General features: G+C 38.5%; 1 protein-coding gene across 1 annotated transcript in view; it reads right to left on the bottom strand.

Moving 5' to 3' along the window:
* Positions 1 to 15,254, bottom strand: part of LOC121317842 (voltage-dependent calcium channel subunit alpha-2/delta-4-like) — a 183,773-nt gene that overhangs the window by 125,411 nt on the left and 43,108 nt on the right. The window contains exons 7-15 of the mRNA XM_041253943.1: positions 13,093 to 13,255; positions 12,278 to 12,409; positions 10,906 to 10,966; positions 9,099 to 9,249; positions 7,649 to 7,723; positions 5,634 to 5,723; positions 4,792 to 4,905; positions 2,736 to 2,814; positions 1,607 to 1,740 (exon numbers count right to left, since the gene is read on the bottom strand). Of these exons, the coding sequence (XP_041109877.1) occupies positions 1,607 to 1,740; positions 2,736 to 2,814; positions 4,792 to 4,905; positions 5,634 to 5,723; positions 7,649 to 7,723; positions 9,099 to 9,249; positions 10,906 to 10,966; positions 12,278 to 12,409; positions 13,093 to 13,255 (999 nt within the window). The remainder of the gene's footprint in view (positions 1 to 1,606; positions 1,741 to 2,735; positions 2,815 to 4,791; positions 4,906 to 5,633; positions 5,724 to 7,648; positions 7,724 to 9,098; positions 9,250 to 10,905; positions 10,967 to 12,277; positions 12,410 to 13,092; positions 13,256 to 15,254) is intronic.

The raw sequence follows: 15,254 nt of genomic DNA, 5'->3' as shown, positions 1-15,254 counted from the left end.
TTATTCAGTTGAGGAGACTCCCTAAGCCTATTTCTTGCAAACGGACATAGCGAAGTTCACAGCAATTCTCCAAGTAGAGTCCACATAGATGTTTTTGTTTGTTTGTTTGTTTGTTTGTTTTATCAAGGGATGCAGTACAGTATACTGTAGATGTGCAAACATTTTAATATTCTGTATATATATTTTTTTTCTCATCAAATTTAGCATCAATATTAACACTATACTGTTGAACAATTACAATAATTCTCACAACTGATACTATCTTTATGGTGCATATTATGAATGTGTGTAATGGAAATACTGTATAGGTGTTTTCATAGTGTTTTGGTATTTTATGGGCGTCAAATTTCAGTGACTCCTCAGTCACGTTTATGACATAATCTCATGTGAGGAGAGTCAGAAAATATACCTATATTATAAATATACCGTTTATCCACCAAGATCAGTCTCTTCAGCAATGTTAGTTTATTGAACAGAGAAGATTGGTTCAGATAGTAGATCCTACCAAAGTTTTCGTGCACTGTGTTGTATGTGCTCCATGCGCTGCCATTGCTGGCAGTGTCAAGTTGAGTGTGTTGACTTGATATGTAAATAAATACTGTTCGCCTGCGGGGCGTATGAACTTCAACCTCCATTTCGATCTCCTGCCTGTCACTCAGGAGAGAATGCACGCACTCACACGGCAGACGGCTACTCTGTCACAAGCATTAATACCCTGCACCTTACTAAACAAAATATTTAGGGGAGCACCCTAATAAAATAAGTAAACCACAGTAATGATATTACTTTATGAAAATGTGTCTTTTGCCACTTTGTTTATTGTGCAGAAACCACAATGCCAGGGATTTATAAAAATAAATAAATAAATAAATACTTTTATATTGTTTCTGCCTGAAAAATATATTTTCTGGAATAGATCATGGTAATTCATCTACACAGAAACACAGCAGAGAAGCACACAGAATATATTATTGTTGGATAAGTAATAAGTAAAAAAAAAGAAATAAAAAAAGAAACAGGGATAAATGTTCTGGCTATCATTGTATCATGGCCAGGTTCAGTTGTAGGTGAATACCCAGGGTCTGGAGAGCATGGGGATGATTTCAGAGAATACTATGGCGATTAAGAGTAGTGCCTGTTACAGTATATGACCGAGTGATACATGCAGAGGGTGTAAAGCTTTTTCGTATTTTCTGCTTCTTTGTTTATGGTGAATTGGTTATATGTTATCCGTTAATATTTTTAAAACATTTAGAGTGACCAATTATTATTTTTATCTATTTTCCCCCAATTTGGAATGTCTAATTATGTTTTTTTCTCCTCACCGCAGCTAGTCCCCACAGCACAATTGTTCTGAGGGCGTGTGAGCAGTGCGGTGTTTGAGAAGAAAACATGGTAAACTAGTATGAAACCACTCAGCAGGTTAATTGAACTACTTCTACTCTAACCCAAAGGCTTTCTAGCTGGCACTTGCTTTTCTCCTTGTCAAAAAAAAATGGAAGTAAACTTTGTATTGGTGGTAACAGAACAAAAATCAGGCCCAGTGTGAACTTTGAAGATCGCAGCTCTCTGCTGGTCACCCTTTTGGGTGGCAGAGGTAACTTACAGCACTGTCCATGTAGGCCTCTGTCCAGATGATGTCATGGTCGTGGTTGATGACCATGGGCCGGCTCAGGACATGCAGGTACTCCATCACATTCTCCTGTACATCGGCCAGCGTGGAGATCTGAGTGTAGTAGCCTGCAACCCAAGGGGTGACTTACAATGTGATTGTGTATATTTACAATATACTCAATGTGTAATTTGTTTTGCATTATATAACCCAAACCCTAACTCTAACCCCCTCACCCTTTTCTGATACAATTGTGTACTTACATATATGGTGCAAAAAGATTTACACGTTAAGTACTTTGTAGTTATGCACAATAACACTAATTATGTGTAAGTAAATATGTACTGTATTTACTATGTAACTATTATGCAAATATACAGTCATTAGAGACACTTATTGTATAATGTTACCTCCAACTCAAACGCACAAGACAAGCCACATGTAACCACATTTATAACGACCAGTTTCATTTCAGACTAATGCACAGCATTTTAAAGGATTTGTTAATAAATCAGCAAAATAATCTTTTGTATTTTTTTGTACTTTAAATTAAATGTCACGTAATACACTGAAATGAATCTGTTACACTGTGGTTACTTAGTAATAACATTTTAAATCCACATGTATATGTGTAATTACTCATTAGTAACATACTACAACTTTCATACATACAATACAAATAAATGGTAACAACACAGACATCTACACTATTATTGTATAATTATAACACCGCCCAATTTAAATTGTAGTCAAAACATTCTTAATTGCCTCTTAAATGATCAGATTTATATTTTCCAAGTATTTTCATTTAATAAACGGCAATGGGCAAAAGAAAATAATAAAGATGAGAGGCACTTGATGACTTTTGAACACTACCTACTTTGTTGGCATTGACCCAAAAATGAAATACAAAGAAATAAAAACACAGCTAATTCACCTGGTCCAATCTGAGGTGAGTAAAGTGAAATCAATGGAGACGTAACACCAGTTAATTGCAAATTGATTTTTAAATATAACAACTACTATTAACTTTATTTTAAAAACAGTGTGCTGATAGGTTTATCAACCTGAGTAACCCTAATTTTGTACTAGCTTTTCGAATCGTGTCTTACAGCTGACCCACCTTTATTGTTGCAGGCAATCCACTTTGCATTGTCAGCAAATGTCACTTCCCGTCCAATCAGGTAGGTAAAGACACGGACCTGGAGCAAACAGAAGAGACAGAGTTACAGACAGTGTCTCCCACACAACACAGCCACACTCAGCCACCCGACTGAACCTGGATGAAGGGAAACTAGCAGGCAGCTATTATCATGAGCCCTGATGGGCCCAATGGCCTATTCTCATTCCCAAACCTTTACGTTCTTATGCACAGCATGACATCTGGACATAACATAAGATGAACTTTGACAAACCCTTAACAGTGATAGATTGATTACAATTCTTACAATAATTGTTATATACAGATTCTATGCACAGACATCTTCAGACGCTGAAAGAGACACACAACACTAAACGGCAGAGGCATAGCTAGGGGGTGGTTTTGGGAGTCTGACCCCCCCCCCCCCCCCCCCCCCAAAATTCATTATTCAACGATGTGGGAGAGAAAAAAATTTCCATTACTTTTTATTCCAGATAATTTTCTGATTATTTGACAGGACATCAGGACCACCTGTAAGATTTCAAACTCAGGCGTCCTGTTACTCCCATGCGAATCAACCATGTCAGTGTTATGTTAGAAAAGATCTTCCGGGGTATTCGCCTCAGAGCAACACCAGACTTTACAATAAATCATAATATAATATTAACATTGGTATGATCTGTCCTATGATTGGAGACAGGTGAAAATACAAAACATAATTGGTGACTTAAAGGGGAGCTATAATACAAATGAATATATAACCACTTCAATAGAAAACATGTTAACTAAAGCTTTTAACACATTTTCAGCCTCTCCTTGAGCAGTATATCATATAAAAACCATTAAAAACAAGTTAAAATTGAACGTATTGGAGCTCTCTTCCATCGCGCTTTGTGTGACGTCCTGTCGTTGACTCGCTCTATACTCACACACAGTATTCTGTTGAGCGGATGTCCCGTTCTTATGTTATGTAGCCATTGTTTTGTTATGGCCATTCTTTGTTGGTTTAAAGGTTTAGGCACACAAACATACTTTTTGTTACAGTTTTTCCTTTTGTTACTTTTGCACCAGAATGTTTTGCATTCCGATGTAATTTACCCTGCCTGCCTTCACTGGTGTGGGTGGCCGTCAACGATATTACGTAACTGTGGCACCAGAAAAGTTCCAATATGGCAGCGGCCTGCATTTCCAGCTGACACAAAAAGCTGACAAAAAACTGAAATACTGGCCAAATTCTTGACTTTTTAACAAAATTGGTGCAGCGAGATGCATTTGTTATGTACACAGAGCATTTAGAGAGCCTTGTTATTTTGAGTACAGTTCCACTTTAAAAAATCGATGCTTTTAATGGTGCGTTTGAAGACATGTATGGAAATATACATCACTCAAAAGGATAAAATGATTATTGTTGCCTTGCTTTGGAAAAGAAGGTACAATGAAACTCTGAGGACACCGTATTTTAGACCTGCGCGAATCATGTTTTAAACAGCTGTTGTAAAACCGAGACCTATAAGTTCTTGATAAGTTTGCAAAGAAAAACAGGAGGATGAACTTGGGGATCTAAACATCAGGTAAGGTAGGTTATTGCTTCTGGTATTTAATTTGCATGTTTGATAAGTGAATAGTAACGGTTCTGAATGTGATTGTGAGGTGAAACATCATGGTTCTTAATAGGGTCATTTCGAGTTCATTGTAAGTTTGGAGTGTAGTTAATTGTTACTTACAGAAACATTTTTATAAATTATCGCCCATCTGCAAAATCCCCCCCCAAAGCACGGGTGTAGCTCGTTGTGAGGACACCAAGGTCATGTCCTCAGGTGTTTTTTTTGCATCATCAGTGCTGATGGTTATGTAAAAATTCTAGTTACAAAAAGCTCCTTCATTTTCTCTGTTGATTTACTGTGTAACATGGATGTGGAGGTTGAAAAGGAAATACCAAGCAGTTAGCTCTGCAGAGTGTCAGCTCTGGCTACAGCGCTGGGTGCAAGGATGAGAATGAAGATGATGATGTAATCAGTGAATATATTTCCTAGCACACCTTGCGGTCGGGCCAATTGTAGTCTTCAAACACCTGCTTGTAATCCTCTACCGCCCCGTCTGTGATAAGCATGATAGCCTGGTTACACAGGCTTCCCTGGCCAGTCACGTTAAACTAGAAACAAACACACACACACAAAGTTAGCCTTCCACACTTCCTACCATGTGCTCTGTGCAGTAAATGGCTAGAGAGATCTGAAATAAGAGTTAAAAGGTCTAACATTTTAATAATATTATATATATATTAATATATATATAGATATAATATATATATATATTATATATATATATATATATATATATATATATATATATATATATAAATGGAAACACTAAAAAAAAACAATAATGTATTAATTAACACAAGAAATTTGTTGAAAACAGACAAAACCGGGTAGAAGAGCAAAATAAAAAGTTTTTTCTCCCCAAATTACAATGTAAAATTATGGCATCACATAGAACTGTGGTTTTACCAGGTGAGCTACTTGGGATCCTCAGACTAGATTAACATGAGCTGCGTAGTGCAGGGGCTACTCACCTGACTGAGGATGCCAAAGGCCTGTTATTAACAGCAGCTTCAGAGTGCAGGGGCTACTCACCTGACTGAGGATGCCAAAGGACTCTTATTAATAGGAGCTGCGTAGTGCAGGGGCTACTCACCTGATTGAGGATGCCAAAGGACTCTTATTAATAGGAGCTGCGTAGTGCAGGGGCTACTCACCTGATTGAGGATGCCAAAGGACTCTTATTAACAGGAGCTGCGTAGTGCAGGGGCTACTCACCTGACTGAGGATGCCAAAGGACTCTTATTAACAGGAGCTGCGTAGTGCAGGGGCTACTCACCTGATTGAGGATGCCAAAGGCCTCTTTCAGAGCCTTCTTCACTGTTCCCATTCCCTTGGCATGCAGTTCTTCCACCAGCAGCTTGAAATGCTGACAAGACAAAAATAGTGAGGACACAAATGGAGAGGGAAGATCATGCATGTTCATGGAGCACTACGGTTGTTTTACTAGTCACTACACAGACTGTTGAAATAGATGGCTGGTAACACTGGGCATCATTTTTTTCCCACCATTTTTGGTTAAAGGGAAATCTGGTCATCTTAAATATGTAACAACTTTTGGTTCACTAATTTAACCCTCTGAGTTGCATTTTACTATTTTCCTATTATTTAGTGTTGTATTTCATAAAAAAAACTATTGATGCGTTGGCAGACACATCGTGGTGTACTGTATACTGTGTACTGTCCATATTCATCAAATGCTCAATTTCACTGTCAATCTTTCAATGAAAAGACCTTGCTTAAGGCTATCCAACTACCACATTTTTAAAACATTCTGAAAGCTTGTACGCAACAGGATGTAACTCATTTGCACAAACATACCGTAGCGTGCACGGGGGAAGACAGCAGCAGGGCTGGTATGTGACGTAATCACACAAGAAGACCTGAGCCCAACATATGCTCCTTATAAAGGAGCTCTTTTGTACAGTGATATCAGCGCTATGCTTTAGTGTGAGAGGTCCTGTGTATGGACTGTGTAACGCGCTGCCTGTCTTAACCGAGATATATATATATATATATATATATATATATATATATATATATATATCACAGTATATAAATCACCACCCCATCTCTGAGCAGTAATTGGACAGAGCGGGCATACGGGTGCAAGAACACTCTGGAAAAAAGTCAACAGACAGCAAAAATAAGCACAGCAGTTAGCAGATCAGCACTCCAGAAAAAAAAAAAAACTGACACCAAAGGTGCAGATACCAGCAGGGCAGCACAAAGCTATTAACAGGCTCACTAATCCACTGAGCAGAGTTCTTCCAGCAGCCTCAGCCATTCAGCCATCAATACATCAGCTGACCATGTCCACAACCATCAGCTATTGTAACCCATACCTGCCAACAATAACAAAGATCTCATTGCAGTCACTGTTGGTGTCAAAACTCAACAACCAACCTGCCAGGTCTATACACATTGCATTGCCCGACTATTGTAATATAGAATCCCAATCATCTCTTCAGCCAATAAAATATTTACACAGCAGAGTGGTGACCAATCAGAATGCATTCCCATTTTTTCAAGCATTAGACAGTAACCGGCACATGCTCCCAGTAAAGCAATTTTCTTTTTCTTCATGATGGACCATATCCATGTCAATATACTGTAGCACCTAAGGACAGGTTTTCATAGTGGACCCAATTTGTCACTGCAGGGGAGTGGTGGATCTGAAATCCTATAGTTTCAGAATTGAAGAATGTGTGTAACTAGAAGAATGTTCACCATGGGAGACTGCTCATATTAAAATAGTAAAATACAGAACTCTTTCAAACAATTTGTTATGTGAGTAATCTAGTTAGTGTTAGGGTATTTCCCAATACAGTGACTAGCCCTGACATGTTGGTGAAGCTGCATAGTTCAGCAGCACAAGCTGTTATTATTATTATTATTATTATTATTATTATTATTATTATTATTATTATTATTATTATTATTATTTTATTTATGTATTTATTTATGTATTTATTTATTTATTAGCAACTGCCCTTATCCAGGCGACTTACAGTTGTTGCAAAAATATCACATAACATAATATATTGCATTACGAAAAATCACATTACAGATAAAAGCAGTTATAAAGTACGGTAACATCAGTAAGAGCAAATTCAACTAAGAGCAGTTAAACCTACAGTAAAGATATTTGCTTATATGAGTAAAAGCAAGTACAAGATACAGAAAACAGTTAAGAGCATTTGTAGAATACGGGAAAATATGGAGCAGTTCTGTGCAAGTACAAGAGGATGCAAGTACTGGTACAACTGGGTGACATATAGTCATTATACTAACCTCTCGATTGTCGAGATCTGCCTGTACCAGCGTCCCTTTGAAGCAAGGCTCAACGTAATGGACATAATCGTTGTACTGAAATGAAAATGAAAAAGGTTTTCCAGCCAAGACTGTCCCATACAGAGGGGTGGTGATCCCTTCTAGTTTGAGAAACACAAAGCTGATATACATATCAGCCAGCCATTGGTAAGTACATCAACTGCAAAAAAGTACTGAGATGCATTTAATATTCAATATTAACATAGAAGGTGAATGTTCCTACTTGGTGCTAAAACATCTACTTTAGAAAGAGATTACATAGAAAACACAACAGCAGGCAAACAGTGCTTCTGAATTCCTTCTTAAATAACAAGCCCATTCTTTTTACAACCAGCAAACAGTTTAATATCAGTGTGAGCACAGCACCAGGTGCACTGCACAAAGTCGCCAGTGGTTCATTTCCATCAGTACGCCTTGAGTGTTTGTACAGCTTAGTGGCGAACAGATTACAATATTTTTCAAGCTGTACACAGTAGACAGCAAAAAAAAACTTGCGTCCACCTACAGCCAATCATATTGGTGCCACAGGCCACAATATATATACTGGTTGCATAACCCGCAACTGCTGCAAGCAACTCCCCCGCCTCCACTGCACATCAGGTTACAGTGATGTAACAGGGTCTTTGGTTTATGGCTGGTTTCACAAGCCACGACTATCTTGGAATACCTAATCATCTTGTATTGTCTAATATTAGTGCTAAGCAAGGTCTGTGACACCAGGTGTTAGAGATTAAGAAACCAAGTCAAGTACAAAAATAATTCAGCTCGTGCCTTTTTCAGTGTAATAATTAAGAACTGTATCCTCCTAGAAGCTAATCAGTTAATAATACTAACATCAGCATAATACCTGTACTTGCCTCTCGACTACTGGTACTTGAGTGGTAAGGGGTTCATGTTTGAACTGTATGGTTTGCAGTTCATGTCCAGCCCTTGCCTTTCCATTCAACTCAATGGGCTGAGATGCCAATTCACTACAATATGTGGGTATTTTATACCAGTCACGGATGGATATACCCACCCTGTAAGCACGACATGTGCACAGTAACCATCATTTAGATTAGTCTGTTAAGAGGAGGGGGTTAGAGGGGTGATTAGGTGTGGAATATGGGAATGGATGGAAATGGTTTTACAACAGTAACTTTAGATACACAGTTAATAAAAGACAGAGATGGAAAAGGGAAGTGTGGCTTTGTTAATTATGTAGGTCTAATCAGTCAGAAGGATTACAAGGATTTCTTGTTCTTTGCATTTATGATCCTGTGTTTTGACCTAGTGGGGCAGAGGACAGAAATGCTGTTTAAAGGAGTGTTCCTATTTTATGTAAATGTAACGGCACCAATGTAGGTGTGGCAGTGAAGTTTGCTGACTCGTATGTAACGGAAATGGTTTCTCCCTGAAACAAGCCACTCACAGCAATGATGTTGACGAAGTCGTTCTCTCCCAGCGTGTCCAGGATGGTGGTAATGGTGTGCTTGGCGATGCTCAGCCTTAGACCCTTCATACTGCCGCTGATATCGACAACAATCACAATGTCCTTCGGAGACGTGGCAGCCTGGATATACCTGCAGGGGACACAGGGACTGCCATCACTCTCAATGCTTCTGTTCAAACACACAAAGCACCAGCCTGTAGGCACGTAATTCCATTCCTGCAATCCTGCAGTGAAATCTCTGCACACAATATCACAGCCCCAAACCACTGTAGTTTGTAATGACTTGGAGTTAAGTGTGTCTATGTGTTAGAGCTCCACCCTGTTGAATGACTGTATGCAGTCTGGAAGTAAGCTTTTGCAGAGAGAGAGAGAGAGAGAGAGAGAGAGAGAGAGAGAGAGAGAGAGAGAGAGAGAGAGAGAGAGAGAGAGAGATTCAACCCTTAGGGGTGTAACGTAAGTATAAAAAATCACCCTGTGTTAATAATTAAATTAGGACAATTTGCGAATATAAGCTAAATGTGAAAGTGAAAACAATTTTTGGGCAAAAACTGTGCAGTAATTCAAGGAGGAATTTCAGTGAATCTGTATTAAAATTTAAACATGTCACATCAATAATTTGACCAATAAAAAATATATATATAGATTGTTTCATTATGACTATGACAACAAATACACATCTTTTCAACAGTGCATCTTTAAATGAAAAAATGAATCAGCCCCACGACAACCAAACAAAATGACAGTAAACACAAATAACCAACACATGCATGGGCTGTAATTTACCCCTGTAGCAGCTCCTGTTGTGCTTAGCCTTAATAAAAACAATTTTGGTAAAACCTGAAATTAGCAACCATGACATGTTTGAGCCTGGAGAAATGTTGAACAGCTTCATGTATGTGATCAGTAAAGTTAAAGTAAAGTTTTCTATGCCATTATTTTTATTGGATTCCTGTACTGTTTGTGCTGCATTTCATGTTTCCACTTGGTTGTTTATATTTCCAAAGTGAAGTTCTTAAAGTGGCAAATTATTGAACCTGCTGCATTATATTCTTACTAGCCTTAAGTCATTACTGGACTTGGGTCTAATCTCTGTGCTTTAAATATTAAATAAACTCACATACAGTGTTGGAGATATTGGTTTTGTAAAAGTTTTTAATCGATTTAAACAACAGTGGTACTTCATGCATTACGTTTGCTATAGTTAACCGTGGTTCGCCATGTTTCTTAATGTACTTATCTGGGCTTTACAATGCTTAGCTATGCTTTACCATGCTTGCAATGTGTTTTATCGCACTTTACTATACTTTTTCTGTGATAAACTTTTATAAAGGTTAGAGCCGGCCCCGTTTAAATCAGTTAGCCTGGTCTTTTACGTACAGACACATGCCTCAAATGGACATTCTTTTTTAAAAACATGCCAAAGAACACCCTAAAGAAACATCTTATTCAAGAATGTAAGTAGCCAGTGAGTTCATTTACTTTATGTTACAATACGCCGGAGTGAGAGGCTGGGTGGTGCAGCACGCAAATTCACTTGACCTGCACATAGTTTGGCAGAATTGGCGCTATCTACTAGAGAGAGGTCTGAAAAGCTATGGATTTTCTGGGCAGGAATAAGGTTTGTACACCTCCACTATATCCTTACATTCCCTGCAGAAAACCATTTGAATGGAACTGAATTGAAAATATCTATTGCAAATACTACAGGGCAATCGTACAGCTTTACAGAAAAACTGCTGAATATAACAGATTTATTTGTTGTGGATAAAATAGCGCCCATTCTCACCAATTCCGGTTCCTGCAGTCGAAAGCAATAACGCCGTTCTCATCTGGCTGCCACTTAATACCTGAAGAAAAGAAAAATTCCAAGATTGAACATGCAAACCAAACTGAGATTATTTAACAAGCATCACATTTCAATAAAACAGAGTCACCGTGCTAAAAGCAGTCCTAGAGTCTGGAACAGTTCCAGTTCCTAATAGATCCCCTGATTGTGTACTAAAGTGTCATATTCACTTTACTGCATGCAGGCTGACAGTTCAGTTCACATTCTGTAATGGTAACACTTTATTTAATTTGGACAGTATAGTGCAGTATAGCTATGGCCAAAAGTTTTGCATATAGAATTAACAAATGTTGCTTTATAAAGTAAAATGCAACCTGCTGAATAATTTAGATTCTTTATTTAGTATCATGTAATCAAATAAACTACAAAATGATATTGCTAATTGTCTACCGGAAGCAATAATAGTAGTATAGTATTTCATGTTAGATTTTGAAATTTATTTTTCTATTTTTGCCAGTTTTTTATTCAGCATATGGAAAACTACAAAGCGGTATATAATTAAATATGTTAATATAAGACTATTTTGCAGGTTTCATTTGACTTTATGAGGCAAAATTAATTAATTCTATTAAGTGATGCAAAACTTTGGGCCAAAGCTGTATGTTACTAAATGAGAAGCAACCAGCTTGAGATTTCTAAAGACAGCCTGGATTAAATTACTCCATGTTAGCCCAAGGGTCAATTTACAAAACATAAGGACTGTTTTAGGAATGTTTTGTTACTGTTTTTTACATCCCAGTTTGATTAATTAATTCAAGCTTTCAGTTCATAAAAACCCTTTTCAACAGTGTTATGAATGTATTCTGTTTTCAAAGCATCATTTCAGTTAAGAGAATGTTTATAAACACTAGCCAGAAACATTTCCCCTCAGAATATATGAGTATTTGGATTTTTGGAAGGATTAATGCTGGTTTTCTCAGATTCAAATCCTCTCACCTTCTTAAAAACAGTTTCGGGGACAGGCTAGCAAGCTCGGCTAGAAGTCTTTGATGAAGCAGAAATCAGTGGGACAAAACTCCTTGACAATAATTGACTTCTCACTTAATTGACTCCAAATCCCTGTCTTTTTAAATTCCCCATGTTCCACCTCACTTTTCACGAGGTGGCTGATCGATTGCACAGTGATTCAATTTAAATTCCCCCTGTTCCACCTCGCTTTTCACGAGGTGGATGATCGATTGTACAGCGATGGACTGACTTGCAGCTTGCCGGTTTTATGCCATGCAATAACCCAGAGCAAAGCGCTTTGAGAATCAGTCGCTGTTTGTATAATGTATTGGTGCTGTGGGGCCGAAGTGGCATGTATCCATACCTGGGTAGAGCCTGAAGAATCCTGTAAAGCTGCCAAAGTACTGCCAGGTAAGGGTGGGGTCCTTCTCAAAGTTATCCACAAACAGGGGGTTCAGAGCCTCTGACATGTACACCCCATTCAGAATGCCTGGGTCTGCAGGGAACAGCACAAGAACACATGAGGGGCATTCTGCTGCATCCCTGTGTGAAGGAACAGTACTATCAAGGGAGGTTTAGCTAAAGGGCCACAAACCTCATTTCCACTGTCGATGATGCACCTGAAACAATCTGTTACCAGCATCTTCATGTAACCTAACTGTAGAAAACTCTCATTGCAGTTGTTCATATTTACTTCCTAAAATCGAAAACAATCCAGGCTGTCCCATTGTATCAACCTTTCTTGTCCCACTGAATTGATCTCCAAATTTCTTAATGATATCTTTTGTGTGATAACATTTTTTAAAGAGTCGGCAATATGTTCAAAGATATAACACTGCAACATGGACAACATGGGACACAACAAAGGTAAAATAATGCATTTCTTGTAAACTTTGCAGGGTGTTCTGTAGCAGTTGAAACCACGTGATTGCCTTTCACTGATTGTGCATTGTATAAGTAATGTGGATAGGGAATTATAGTAGCAGGGGCCAGATTACTCCAATTCCTACAAATTAGTCATTTCATGAACCCAAATAAGGAGAGTTCTGAAACCCAGGACTGGGCATAGGGCTAGTGCTACTTTCTAACACTGCAAATGATACTGACCTCTAATGAGGGTTCTACATTCAGAGCCCTTGTGCACACAGACAGTGCCCCCCTCCTGGCGGGCAGCGGTACCTTTGTTGTAGACGTTGGTGGGGACCTGGATGTTGCTGAGTGAGGTGTTGACAGGCAGGTCATTGAAGTGCTCGTTGGACTCCAAGATGAATTCACCGCCAAGCTCCACATAGTTACCATCGTCATCCCTCTCATTGACTTTCACAGAGTTGAAGTAATCATACTGCCAGAAGGGAGAAAAACCACAAATCTTGAGATGTACTCCACAGAAAACACATGAACATTGAAATATATCTATGGAGGAAAACGACAAGGAGTTAGTGAACAAAAACAAAGCATCCCAGTGGCACAGTGTGACAGAGCAGCAGATCTCAGAATGGTTCATAAACCTGAAGGACATGAATGAGGTCCTCAGTGGCTCACAAGGTGAAACTAACTGCAGTTTGGAGCAGTGGGAGTCATGCAATCGTGGTTCAAAACCTGCTCAAGCCAAGTTACCATATTGGCTGGGGACCTACAGGGAGTTGTGCATTGTTCTTTGCATTCTCACAGGGGGAGAGGATGGAGTCTGTACCATCAAACTCCATAACCTTCCTGTGGCAGAGCAGAGCTCTGCCCTTTAGAAATTGGCAGCCTGGGTTTATGTGGGTTAAATTCCAATCCTGACCTCAGCTTCCCATTAGGGAGGAGGGAGCTGAGGAAGCAAGTTTGTGTTTGTGTTTGTGTTTCTTGTTTTTGTGAATTCTCATCCAGTGAAGGCATTGCCCAGCCTGGAAACCTTTATTTTTGTAAGTTTTGATTTTTGTTTTATTATTTGTGTTTAAATATCTTTATTTTGGCCCTTGTGCCCTTTTATTTTGTGTCTTTGTAATAAAAGTATTTTTTTGAACTGCAGTCTGTCTCTGGGCCTCTATCCACTCGTCAGCCTGTCACACTTCCATTATTGATTGTGAACTGACAGAAATAATGGACTGTGACATGTGAAGTTTTGTGCAATGGTGGTAACTGCTTTGTTTATTATATTGGATACACACAAGCAAACTTGATGTTAAAATATAGTGTTGTATAGCATCACAAGCCATTTACATATTACTGAGGATGATGAAGAGCGGTGTACGGAATGCATCGAAGAATGTGATCTATGATTTGTTTTTCAAAACTGCTGCGTTTCTCGGTGAACGCACAGGAAACACGGGCGCGCAGGAGCATGTCGTCTGTACAGTTTGTGCCCACATATATGTTGCCAGGGCACAGCTGAGATGAAAGCAGGAGGAGACACCATAATGCTGAAATACACAGGCTTCCTGTGCGTGTGAGAGCTGTTTATAGTGGAACACAGAATTTAATCAATGAGACAGCAAAGAACTTCTGCAACCAATGACATACAATAAACACGTGATTTAGTGTGCTGTTTTACTTTTGCTAATAGCACCATATTACAATTGATGTCCTGTTCATCACAGCAGTAACACTAGAAAAAATATGGTTTACTAAGATATGCTGAATTTAAATGCATCAACTAAAATAGATTAACTATAAATAAAATGCATTATGTAACAAAATGATCTAAGATTTGTAGATTTGAAGACTTTTGCAATGCCACAGTAAATAAGTATTTAGTAGTGAATCATACTGACCATTTCTAGAAAAACAAATACTGAATCTAAACATACCACTGAGCCCATTGCTGATGTTTACAAACAGATTATCCCGTTTCCTAGGTGATCAGCCAAATAGATTTCTTTGGATCAATTAACCTTTTTTATGCAGTGGAATCTGGGACACCATTATTAAGTAATTGTGAAAGGATGGCTTGAGTGTTGCGTGGGGGTGGTGACGTGAATGAACGAGTACATCTTGCTTCCTTTTCTTACTGGCAGCATTCGCTCTTGTTCATAACTTAGCTCTCCCTTAGCTCTCCCCCAGGTCTGAGCCCAGAGTGGGCCTTTTATACTGTGGATGGAGCCTTAATTACACATAAACAATTACTTTATTAAGGATCCAGCCACATTCCCACAGGCTTTACTGGTACACATGCAACAATGACGGACGAGTTTGTCCGCCCACATACAAATACAATAATAATAATAATAATAATAATAATAATAATAATAAAACACTGAAATACTTTAGTTTCAATTTAAAATAATCTTTAATTTGTATTGTACACCAATGTGTACGATGCAGCAGCATAATTTATTTTGTGTTACCAGTAGGGTAAA

This window comes from Polyodon spathula, chromosome 7 (genome assembly GCF_017654505.1).
Source record: "Polyodon spathula isolate WHYD16114869_AA chromosome 7, ASM1765450v1, whole genome shotgun sequence".
Lineage (NCBI taxonomy): Eukaryota > Metazoa > Chordata > Actinopteri > Acipenseriformes > Polyodontidae > Polyodon > Polyodon spathula.
The sequence above is the reverse complement of the archived record's forward strand: the minus strand, read 5'-3'. Positions and strand labels throughout refer to the sequence as shown.